The sequence below is a fragment of the Drosophila erecta genome, unplaced genomic scaffold (assembly GCF_003286155.1).
Source record: "Drosophila erecta strain 14021-0224.00,06,07 unplaced genomic scaffold, DereRS2 tig00000000-arrow-pilon, whole genome shotgun sequence".
NCBI classification, from domain to species: Eukaryota; Metazoa; Arthropoda; class Insecta; order Diptera; family Drosophilidae; genus Drosophila; species Drosophila erecta.
This window is the reverse complement of record NW_020825194.1, coordinates 22,971,669-22,984,718: the sequence shown is the minus strand read 5'-3', so window position 1 is coordinate 22,984,718 and position 13,050 is coordinate 22,971,669. Positions and strand designations below refer to the sequence as shown.

Here is a 13,050-nt window from a genome sequence, read left to right as displayed (position 1 = left end):
CTCACCTTGGTGTTGCTGGATGAGATCGGGGTGTGAGCCTCTGGTCGAGAAGACTGGACGTGCTGCCGCGGCTCTGCATGCTGCTCCGCTTGCTGCAGGCGCTCATCTTCTCCGTGTCCAGGTCGCCGGCCGCTGGCGAGTATCCGATGCCGACCCTTTTGAGTTCGTCGTCCGAGTCGTAGTCGTCGTAGCCCCGAGACGACTGCTGCTGCTGCTGTTGTTGCTGCTGCATCTTGAGGTGCTGCCCATTGCTGCACGTGGAGATCACGATGTCCGCCAGGCCGTTGTACTGCTGGGGATGCGACTGTGTCGCCTGGACCACTTGCTCCGATCCGTGGGAGGGGCCGGCGATGGGGGGTCGCGTCTGGAAAGGCGACGTGGCCGTCGTCCGGTAATACTCTTCTTGTTTCACCAGTTGCTGCTGCGTCTGCTGGAGGGAGGTTGTGGGTGGTGCCGTGGGCAGCTTGCCATCATAGCGGGTGGCCACGAAGGTCAATGGCGTGCCGGTGGCCGCTTTCGGGTAAACGATATTGCCGCTGGGCACGGCAATCGCCTCGCAAGCTGTTGCTCCTGTTCCTGCTCCTGCTCCCGCTGCCGACACCTTCCGCTTGGCACTGGATGCGTGATTGGCACTTGCTGCGCCCGTCAGTGTCAGTTCGTTGAGCTCGTCCCACCAAGGCGGCTGCAGGAGCCGCAGATCGGCACGACGCACTACCTTGGTAGTGGCCTGTAAAAATGCAAGGTAGTACCAGTATAAGTGCAAGTAAGAACATTCAAAGAAGTGAAAAACTTATAAATACGACGCATACAGACTTTAGAGTTTATCAAAGTATCGAAGCAATTTCTTAGCATTAAATAATTTGGATATTTTCGCTTGCATAAAGAAAGCATTCAAGTTAAAAGTTAATAGTCATCTTAGTCATCATTAAATTGAAATTTAAAGTCTTTAAAAGGGGATTTCAGCAATTCGCATAACAAAAAAGAAGTTCTCATGAATTCCATTATCACTTAAAATGTATAAAGCTATAAGTTTAGCAATCCTAATGCCCTCACCATTTCATCGCCGATCAGTTGCACGCTGTATTGCTTCGTGTTCTGGTTGATGTCAGTAATGATGCCCTCCACGTAGACGAAGCTTCCGGAGCCACGACCTTCTACCCGCTGGCGCACGCAGACACGGGCATCCAGCGTAATCTAATCGAGAAAGATAAAATAGCCTTTAGAATATTGGGTGGCAAAAGAGACTCAATTCGAGGTACTCACATCCGCCATGGGCGGGCTGGCATCGAGTATCACATGGTTACGACCCTGGTGCAGCACATCCGTATATAGCAGTAATCCCAAATCGGTGGAATCGAATTCCACGAGTATTGAGTCGGGAGACGCCTCCTGGGCGTGGCGTATTACCCCGGGAGCATAGTTATTCTGGATTTTGGCTAGGACACGCGTGTTGTTCCACTCGCTGAGATCGAGCAGGGATTGCTGCTGTTGCGGCGGCTGCTGCTGCTGCTGCTGGTGTTGTTCCTGTACATGTTGCTGATTGTTTGAGTTAAAGCTAAAACGTTGCTGTTGCTGTTGTAGCTGCTGCTGCTGCTGTTGGTAGTAGACGGCGGTTGTGGGCGTGTGTGTGCGTTGTTGATGATTGATTGTGGCTGCGTGACTATTGTTGCCGCTGGCAACATGTTGCTTGTAAGTACTACCGCTGGCATGTTGCGGGGATGCAATGATAATACGTTGCTGCTGCTGCTGCTTGATATCGCTGCTACTGTTACTGTTGCTGCTGCTGTTGCTGCTGCTACTGCTGTTGCCGGCGCCTGCACCGCAACTCACGATCATGCGATGCTGCTGATTGCCGTTGGCCAGGCCATCGCTGTTGCCAGATGTGTCGGCGGGTTTCTGCTGCTTCTGCAGACTCACTTGCTGCTGTTGGTGCTGCTGCTGCTGCTGCTGGGGATGCTGCTCGGTCTTGTCCAGCTCGGCTGGATCGAACTTTCGCTTCTTGGGATGCTGCCGCGGCTGAGGTGGTTGCTGTTGCTGAGGTGTGCTGGTTGCTGCAGTTGCGCTTGTTGTCTGTAGGTGCGGCTGGAACAGCACATGTTGCTGCTGCTGCTGATGCTGGTGTTGCTGCGTTGCTGTTGACTCGGCGGCTGCTGTTGTTGTTGCTGTTGGTATACCGGCGATCGTCGCTCCCGTTGCTGGTATCACCATTTTGTTGGCGGCGACAACAAATACTTGTTGCTGCTGCTGATGCTGCTGTTGCTGCTGTTTGTTTGTTATGACATAAGTCTCGGCTGCGGCAAGCGCGACTGCTGCTGCTCCATGTGTTGCTGTTGCAGTTGCATTGGCAGCGCTGAGCATCTTAGTTGTGGCAGCAACATGTGTGTGGCTTGTTCTCGGAGGGAGGAGTGGGTGCAGCAGGGGTTGATTTTCCTTCAGCTTTCTGGGATTGGTGTTGCTACTGCAACGGCGGTGACATCAGCAGCATCCTTCCTGCAATCGAAGCGAAAGGCGAGAAAATTTGTTAATTGGGTTGACAACAGAAAACCATTAAAATCAACGACGTCGTTGTCGATGTCATTTCATAATTAGTGTAATCCGCATCCGGACAACCCTGACATCCTGCCACGATCCACAGGACTCACAGAAACTCTGGCGCCCGACGTCGGGCCATAAAATTCAATCTCGTCCAACTATGGCTCTCTCTTTCCTTCTGAGTGTGTCTGTGTGCGAATTTGCGACAACGACAACGACAACGGAAACATTTTAATTTGCACAGACGTCCAGTGGTCTGGGCTGGCTTGTGGGCGGTGGGCGTGGCTGCAGCCGGAATCAAAAAAAGGGTAAAAATGAATATAAATGACACTTAAAACATTTTATGCCAAAGCCACACAGACTGACGGACGTACAGTTGCACAAAAAGTCAAAATCATCCAGAAACCACAAATACACCCACACACAGAGAGGCGCAATTGGAGGTCCAATTGGAACAGCCTCGACTTTTTTAAATGGGGACTAAAGGAAGGTGTATACCAGGTTAAGCACTGAATGGCTTACACAACCACATGGCAATGAATATTTCCGAAGGGACTTCATCATCTCATTACGGTTCATTCAGTAACTTGTAAGGTTTATTGGCAATTATTATGCATTTCTAGTGATTCTGAACTAGTTTCTATCATTACTACGTGTAGTTACGTATTAGATGGGATAATGTTTGATGTAACCCAAATGTTTATAATAAGTGCATGCTCTTTATGAGGAAACTGCATTTTAATATGTAACAGTACACATAAGTGAAGTAATATAATGTAAGAAGCTAAAAACACCATGTCTTAGTATTCCACCTGATATAACTTGTAGTCCCTCACGCTCCCCAATTAATTTACCCAATCCTTATCATCTCAGTCCTTCTTATTTGCTCTCAACTCATCAGACGAAGGGCCCACAAAAGTGTTGCATACTTCTGGGCATGATACGTATACGACCGTTAGGCAGAGTTGCCACATCTCGGTGGCAGCGGCTGCAAATACGGCTTATCGCAGGAGCATCTCCTCCAATGCCATTTCCATTTTCAATTTGATCCACAGTCCACAGTTCCATCCACAGTCCGCATCCATCTACATCGCACTGTAGCCCCAACTCAGGTCGGTTGTGTGTAGGCGTAATTGCGGGAAATGACTGCCACGCCCATTGTGGGCGAGCTCTTAAACCCATACACACGTACTATGCGATACCACCACCAATGCAGACACAATGCACACACACAGACACAGAGGGAACGAAGCTAAATTGAGGCAACGTAGCAACCAGGAATGAATATAGAAATGAAAGAAAAATGAAAAACCTGCAGCCTTGGCCATACTGTTGTTGCAGTTAGCAGTTGTTGCTGCTGCGCGGGACAAGTGCAATGATTGCTTTATTTTCCCCTTCCCCTCCCCCAACCAATTTTTTTCCAGCTCGCTTTTCATTACTGCGGCCAGGGCTTTCGCGCTTTCGGTTGCTATGCTGCCACCAGCGACTTGCAATTGTTAGGAAAAATCCACAAGGGCGGCGTTGCAGAGGCGAGAAGAAGACGCTCAAAGGTGGCAGACACGGTGTCTGGTACAGTTGTTGGGGCAAGCGTGGAAAGCGCCAGCACACACTGGGAAAAACAAGGATACGTTAGGCGGAAAATATGCAGGAAGGAAAGGTCGCCCCAGAAAAGGTAGCTTTCAAGGCTTACGCATAGAATGTATCCAATTATTGTTGGGAAAATTGTGAACCCTTTAGGTGCAATGGGCCACTTTTATACATCAACACTTTTAAAATAGATAATTATTACCATATTATTAATATTAGCAATCACATTCTTTGTAAGAAATAATGACTCAAGGCTACACATTTTAGCGGACTAGCCCCATAATTTAAATTGGGCTCCTAAATTTCTTCCAGTGCCATTGACGGATTTTTGAAGAACCAAGAGAATTTGCGTCAGACGGCAGTAAGCTGAACATGGTGCCTCAGATGAGGAGTGAGCCTCAGGATCCGGCTAAAAACTCGACTTGCGATTAGTTGGACACATGCTCACATGCACACACCATTACACCATCAGCATGGACCCCTTCCCTCCGCACACACCCACCCACACACACACGGTGGCAAGCTTATGCACATATTTATAAAGCTTTTATGTAAATAACAGCATATCTTCTATATTTGTTCATGCGTTGCAGCACAGGGCGTGTGTGGGAGTGTTCTGGGTGCTTGTGTTTGTGCTCAGTCATAGAAAACGACATCAAGGGGGGAAAGGGGGTTGGGTTGCTACCGATGCGTGCCTAAGTAAATCTAACCATATCCAGCGCTCTTAACTTTACTTTGATGGCTGCGAGTCCGGATCTTGTGTGCATTTTACAGCTTCAAACGGCCAGTGAAATAGGAGAGTGATACTGTATTGTGATGAACGATAACTAGATCACTAGTTAATCCATATTCCATATACGAGTATATTTCAGATTAAACATGTAAGTTACAACTGTACTCAACAGTTGGATGGTTATAACCACAGCTTCGAAAATGTCTTGAAAACTTTATTTGCAAATGAAAAAAATCCATAATAGATCACTAGATCGTATAACAGTAAGCATCGCATAAATTGAACGGTTATTCGGTACTAAGTACTTAATTGGCATGATAGAGGTACAAATTTCTCTTGACCACGTCATCCACTTATGAAATTTAATAGCCAATCGAAGACTGCTTCCATTGGTCAAAATAAACTGCTTTAGTAATACTTTTTAAAGCCTTTAGATAAATAAACGATTTATATACCTCATTGATGATTAACTTAGCTGTGAACATTCATCTGTTCAATTGGCAGACAATGGGATTTCCTTGCCATTTAACTGGCATAAAATCCAAAACCTTGCAATGCAATGTGTGCATTTGTGCATTATTACAGTTATCTGTTTATTGTACTTCCCATTGCCAAAATTTTAGCAATTTTGTCATTCGTGTTTTAGCGTCTGTGTTGGTTGGCCTGTGTGTAAGTCCAGCAAGTGTGAGTGTGACTGTTTCAATCGCCATCATTTCCATCTGCATTGTCTTTATTGTTGCCATTGTTGCTTTTTATGATGTGGTTCAGCAACTGCATTTGGCATGCATGTCAATTTCTTGTGCTCTCATTGCACTTGGCTTTTGCTGTTATTGTTTTAGTTAGTTATTGTTGGCTGCTGTTGTTAATTGGCATATTCAGATTTATGACGCATACACACACGCAAGCTATTGCTAATACCAATACTAAAACCTACGCGATCGATCTGAATGCAGTCGTGCTAAATTGAATTCAAGACATGCGTGAGAACGAGACGACAACATGTTTTAGTGATGTAGTAGAGTGAATTTTTTACACCGGAAATATTAATAAATGTACTCAACATTTCTAATGAAACGCAACATACATATGTAGAAGAGCTTAGGCTCAAATCCTATCCACGTACAATAAAATACATTTCTCTTTATATTTTATTGCAACAGCAATATTAAAACTTGGCAACATTTTTTTTTTCTCTGCAAATTTGTTATGGACATGGAAGAATCTAATTAGAGAGTTCCTTGAACCCTAACGGTCATTTGTTTTGGCGCCAAATCGAAAACGAAACGAAAAGTGTAGAACACACGAGCAACGAAGAAGAGAGCGAGCCGAAAAGTCCATGCAGAAAGTTAATCTCGCATTTACTACCTCTCTTTCCCGCATTCACTTAGTGGGCTACTCCCCTTTCTGTCTCTCGCTCCCTCCCGCACTCAATGCACTTAGCAACGGGACAAACGCAGCAACTGCGCTGCCGTCGTCGCTGCCCGGCTGCTGCAATGTCAGTAACCCCACTCGAGCGAAAGAGCGAGAGGGAGTAAGAGATATGGAAAGGGAGAATGAGCGGGGGAGTGCAGTTAGCGTTTGTGAATTTGTTTGCTGTGATTTTTCTGTGCATATTTTTTCTGCCATTTTTACGTTGTATTTTATGCTGTTGCCAACTCGTCAACAATCCTTCGCCCATTCCCCAAATCAACTGAAAGCAAAAACAAAAAACGTGCGCTCTTAGTCATTCAAAGCAGGCAACAACAAAATAATGCATCAGCATCAAGTGAGAGTGAGTTGTGCGCAGGGAGCAGATCCTCCCCCTCCCACTCTGTTCGCCCCCCACCACCCACTATTTTTCACTCCAGGAAAATCAGAGAACGAGAAACGCCGAATGCCGCTCATTTGCGTAGAGTAAATGCAAACAACTCGTGCATACGTCTCTCCTTCGCCCTCTGCCGCTCTTCCACCGTCGTCAACACTTACACACACTCACACACTCGAGCATGCGTACCCACACACGGGCACGCATGAATGCAATGCACTGCAGCAGCAGCAGGAATAACAAGAACAAGAGCAGTAGCAGCCCAGGAGGATTTTACATTGGCGCGTGTAACAGTGATAAGCACCCGGGGCCACAAAAATAGAACAAGTGTCCCTCTCACAGAACTGGTTTAGAGCAATTTCTCTTTATAAAGGTAATTAAAAGTTTAACGTTTAAATTGTATAATAAATAGAACCACTTTATCTATCATTTTATCGTTTTTATGATATTTGAGTCCATAACAAGGTAATGAAATCATAGAATACGATATTAGGATGTAAAGTGCTAAGATCCTAAGATCGCCAAGGATAACGCTCGTAGGTATGCAATGAGAATTGGAAAAGTGCATCACACTGACCTGATTTCAAGCCCATATGAGGAGTGACCTTTGTTCATGTCATAAAATTTAGAAAATGTTGCTATTGCTTACACTGTCTGCTATAATAAAATCTTATTAATCAATTAAGGTTTAAATTAATTAGATTAGATTAATTAGATTTAATTAGATTGGCTGCTATTTTTTTTCAACATGTTATTTGATTTTTAATAAAAATTTAATAGAGCTCGAGTTGGAAAAAACCGTCGCTTACTAAGGAATTCAGTTGTATACGAGTATAAACTTTTTCGGTTTGCACTATTTATCCCACTTTTGTGTCCCAGCCTGTGATATCTACACATATTTATGCAGTGTGTGTGTATGCTTGTTTGTTTGTGTGTTTCTGCAGCCTTTACTCATTTTTAGCGTTTCGCTTTTGCATGGCGTAAAATATTTGTATGCGCTGTGCTTGAGCTTCTGCGACTGTTGTTGTTGCTGCCGCTGCTTTTGTTGTTGTTGCAGTTGCACTATGAGGAATATAAGAATGCAGTGTAGAAGAATGAAAAAGGCCGATGCGAAATGTTGTATGCTTGATGCTGCTGGATGTTGAAAGCTGACGAAGGGGCACTATCGTGTTCCTTCGCTCGCTCGTTGGGCTTTTTCTCCAGAGTAGTAAAGACGACGTGCCACGACCACTTGGGTGTGTGTGTGCACGTTGGGGACTCGAAGGGCCCCATACCAGTGCAAGTGCCTACACCAACACCAATACCCTTGCAGCCTGCCCCTGGCAACACGAAGCGCGCGAAATTGTGGAAGCAGAGGAAAATACCAGGAGAGGCAGAAAACATTTCTTATTTTCCATTTTTGTTTGCTTTTTTCTTTGGTCCCACTGTTGTGCGGAGTAAAATTGTAATGTGGAGCAGCGCGGGCGACGGCGACTGATTGCAGTGGGCAAACGATAAGATGACGGGGCGAATAATGCAAAAATGCGGAAAACAGTGCAACTTCATCAAGGCGACAAAATTGGTGTTTCGACTAAATCGTGTCTGCATCGGTTTCCATTTAATTCCTATCTGATATTCAAATTTTAATACCAAAATGTGTTTGTTTAATCGAGTTTTAAACGGTTAATTTTACAGTCTTTTAATATCAACATAAACATTGTTAGTCCTCGTGCGGAAAGTGTACATTTCTTCAAAAACGGTATGGCATTTGCACCTAAATCGTCTTTAAAATTATACCGTAGAACAGTGTATTTCAGAAATGTAATGCTACAGTGGGGTAAAACAGACCGCGAAGATCGAAACAAGTCGCATTTAAAAGGGTGTACAATCGTATAATACCCTATAATTTTTGATTTTGGTATACACCAGTTGTAAGATAGCATATAATTTTGCTTTTAACTATAAAACTTTAACAACAATATCTGTAGTGGTTTCTGATCATGGAAGGACAACCTTAGGGGACCTCACTGTAAGCCCGATGAGGAACCGCGATAGTGTCAGCTCTTCTACATCATATCTACCCAACGAATTCTCGAGCTCGTGCAAATATAAACCAAAATTAAATAAACGAAGAATACAACTTTAACGGTTGCCAGACGAGTTTACATCTCCTTGATTACAACAAAATACATCAGAGGGGCAACAATTAAAGGGGAAATAGCATTTTGGCGCCTTCGAGAAGCCACTGTACGTATGTATGTACATATGTATTTCTCCAGCACATTTAGTTGCAGTCGCTTAATTGGCTTTAATGCAATTCGATTAATTTGCCAATGTCGCGAAAAGTTTCTGCCTGGGCCCACAGACTAATTAAAATTGTTGCTGTGTCTAGCGCCAGAGAAGTCAGCCCAAGAATTTTTCCTGGCCATCATCGCCATCATGATTACAGCCGCTAATGTTGTTGGCCGATCTGTCGCCTGGTGTTTCCAGCTAATTGCAGTTAAGAAACAATTTAGTACTTAAAATACATGGCACTCCGGCTGTAGCAATGTGTGTAGCGAAAGATCAGTGAACTTATCGTTTCATATGAAGTGTACTTGCACTTGAGTGAGTGAGTACCGTTTGAGTGGCCAGCTATGGAGCAGATTTTCTATATATTTAAGAGATTTTTGGAATTTAGATAATAACACCAAATCAGTTATAAAATTTGTTGGGAGTGTGGGAGTGACAGTTTTGGGAGGTTTGTGAACGTTAGAGTGGGCGTGGCAAAATATTACAAAACTAACAAAAAATGATAAAAATTCAAAACATTTTTTAAAGGCGGTTTGTGGGCGTGGTAACATCATTCAACAAACATGCGCTTAAGTTCCTCAAGAATGTACCCAAAATAAGAACCGAACTATAAACAACTATTCCATTTCAAAATATTTTCTATGCAAACAGACGTGGACTTCAATTACACAAACGACAACTGCAGTTCTAAATAAATAAGCAATACGATGGAAACTCAAAGCCCCGTTGCCAAATATATTAAAATGTTGCCATCGTATTGGTTGACAAACAATGACAGTCGTTGGCTGACGATCATGATCGTGATCATGATTATATATGACAATGCAGAGCAGCAGAGTGACTGCGATTCAGAAACGACAATAGCAACAGGAGCCAAAGGCTGTGGAAAAGTATGGCGCATAAAATCTGCATTAAATCATTTCTTTTTTCTGAACTTTTTTCTTGTTTCTGCCTCTTTGGCAGTCCCCCGCGATCCAGCCACCATTCACCAACTTATTCACCCCTTTTTCGACTCAAACGTCAAACGGTAGCAAAGAGCCAACAAAGTGGAATGTGTTGCAAATTTCAATGCAATATGCCGCCGAAGGCGATAGGGATGTGCACTGGAAAAATCATTGTTTTAAAACTTGCCATTATTATCTCTTAAATACTTAGCAAGACTTTCACATCAATATTTTGGCATTATCTAGCATTTCATATTTATAATTACTATTGCACCGGTTCGATGATAAGTCATTAATGGGCTATAAATGTCCTTCCAAAGAGTAATTTAAATTCAGATATTTTTTATCTCCCTATATGATGGCGATTAGAGGAAGGGGTGATCAGGCGCATGAGCAAAGAGTTAAGCTGGAAAAAAGTATAAAAATAAACAAAAAAAATTTTCAAAAGAATAAACAGCCAAAGCTCTGTGCTTAATGGCGTGCTACTGCATGGGGATGGATTGCGGATGGAGCAAAAAAAAAAAAATATATATAAAAAAGAGGAAAGAACCCACGGGCATCAGCTTCTCTCGTTCGTGTCAATAGCTGTCGGTTGGTCACAAAGAAATTGGAACTGTGCCTAAGTCAGCCCTGCCAGTAACCGATTTTGTTTTTCCTATTTTTTGTTTATTTGTCTTTGCCCGCTGCCAGTGGGTTAAACGAAAATTTTATTTGGCTTAGAACGGCAACATTTCGGCATAAACAGAAATGTTGCTGGCCACATTGTTGTCATTAGTTTACCGACTTTGATGATTTAGGATCGTGGGGAAATCATTTCAAATCTTAGCCGAAGACGGGCATTTTAAACAGTATATGGGAATATGATTGGCGATATTCCACCATAAATTGCTACAATCGTAAACTGATTGCAAACCATTTATAAAGTAGTAGACTTAGAGTCTCTTCTATAAATGCTTTAAACATTAAAATTGGAGCTAATTCACTTCATTGGTGTAATAATCGTGTTCTATACATAACCTGTATGTGTATGAAAAGATTAGGTGTTTGGTCGTAATTGATTCAATAACACTTCTCAAAACCACCTTCGATGAGTTTATGTTACCGATACCAATTCTCAAACACACCCAACTGAATGACTTGATTGCGAATATAATTTAAAATTCAAATTGGGCCGAAACCACAATACGACCGACAAATACAGCACATGAGAACGTTCCCATGTATCCCGTGGAATGCCGGAAAATTTTTTATAATTGCCGTAACTTGAAATCGATTTCCATCAAAAATGTACTTGGCAATTCTTGCAATTCCACAGTCTCACGCCTCCGATTGTGGAATTGTTTTGTGGACTCGTCCATCAAGATGGCAACCCTATTCTTGTTTACTCCGTTCATTTAAGATTTCAATTTTGCTGCTCTTATGCAATGTTCACCATCAAATATTTATGAAAGCAGAAAAAGTGCAAATACATTGAACAAATGCATAAAAATGCGATATACATATATGATTTGCTTACTTATGTGTGTGTGCATGACGGTTTCGTTGTTTGTTCTATGAAAAATGCATTTGATTGAGCTCTAAATGCAAATTCTGCTGCTATTTTAGTGCCTCGGAGTATTGTGATTTCATTGCGTGAGATTGCAAATACATTGGAGATGTGTTTTTATATATATTTTTGAATTGTTCCTTTTTTTGTTTGTACCTAGTGACGGTTTTATAACCGTAGCTTATGGTGGGCATTAAAAAATGTGTTTTTTTTTTATCAACTTAATTCCCTAGCGAGAGTTTAAGGGTGGCAATTGGTGTGTGTAAAAAAATGTAAATTTTATACTCACTACTATGCATTACTTAAAATACGCGTATGACTATTTTAATGTTTATTTGTTTACTTTGCAGCTGGTACAATCATTCAAAGTAAAATTCTTTCTCTTTTCGTGAGTGATTCATTTACTTACGAGTGCTACTTAAACACAGATAAGTTTGGAATTTCTCGACGCAAAACAACAACTCAAAGAAACGATAAGAACGAACATAAAATAACAAATTTCTTCGCAAACAAATAATTTGGAAAATACACCAAATTGTGAACTTAATTTAAAATTTTATAATTCGATTGGCTTGCCCGTTCTTTTTAATAGCAAATATAGTAAAGTTTTAAAATATAAAAATCAATAAAAGGCATTGAATCAGAGTCGTGAAAAACAAGGTAACGCACGTGCCCCGTTCAACTTTACTATCAACTTTGGGCCAACTAACAACGCTAATAAGGCTAGAAGAAAACTTTGGCCCGATAACTCAGTGGGGGAGGGAGACTTCGGGTAAGCTTAGTAAAGTGATAAAAGTTAGTTGGTAAAACTGTTAGGAAACCAACTTGGCTATTGAGTGGGAAATGGGACTGCTTATTGGCTTCGAATTAGGCGTAATAGATTTTAATATTTTCTTTTGCTTTGCTATTGGAATGAAATGCTTAATAAACTTATTAAAGGCCAAAAATGATATACTCGTACACTTCTTCAGTCTACTACTTGTTAAGCAACTCTGACAGCGGTAGTGGGCTGCCTAGCATTCGTTGCAAACCCTTTTTCAACCCAAAAGTGCACAGAGTGCTTTCTGCGACAAATGAATATCAAAAACCATAAAGGCAAGAAAAACAAACCCAGCATAGGGGAGAGAAATCTTTAGAATTCAGTTTTCTTTGCTTAAGTAAAGCAGAAGTAGCAGAAGGCGGACGGATGCAAGGAAAAATGATTAGGGGACCGGCTTTCAGAGCAAACTATTATGGCCACAAGTGTCAAAGGCAGGCCAGGACTTCATCCTCATCAGCTTTATTGGATAGGGGAGGAATGAACTGTGAACAAGACTTTTGTAGTCGTTTCCTAGCATAACACGAGTCTCAAATTGATTTACTCAAACCGAAGCACAACAGCACTAGCACCTAAAAAAGGGGGAAAATGCTGGGGAAAAAGGAAAATTCATTTGCCTACTGGCCGAGGAAACGTTTCCCCGTTTGGAACGTGCGCTGGCATGGCGATGAGCATGGGCAATCCCAAGAATATATCCTTATAGGGATGCCACCGCCCACAGAAGGAGAGTTTTATGTGCGTCAGCTGCTGGCTAAGTGGCTTTCCCCGTCCACTGGGTTTTCCCACTCAGTTTTCCCTGCAATCTTCGGCATCGTC

The 13,050-nt window shown here is 42.6% G+C and overlaps 1 protein-coding gene across 9 annotated transcripts in view; it reads right to left on the bottom strand.

Annotated features, from left to right (window-relative positions):
- LOC6553780 (putative transcription factor capicua) overlaps window positions 1-13,050 on the bottom strand; it is a 44,539-nt gene that overhangs the window by 12,200 nt on the left and 19,289 nt on the right. For all 9 annotated transcript variants that reach the window (XM_026975863.1, XM_026975855.1, XM_026975862.1 and 6 more), the window contains exons 3-5: window positions 1,264-2,490; window positions 1,054-1,194; window positions 6-727 (exon numbers count right to left, since the gene is read on the bottom strand). In XM_026975863.1, coding sequence (XP_026831664.1) covers window positions 6-727; window positions 1,054-1,194; window positions 1,264-2,358 — 1,958 coding nt within the window. In that variant the 5' untranslated portion in view covers window positions 2,359-2,490. The remainder of the gene's footprint in view (window positions 1-5; window positions 728-1,053; window positions 1,195-1,263; window positions 2,491-13,050) is intronic.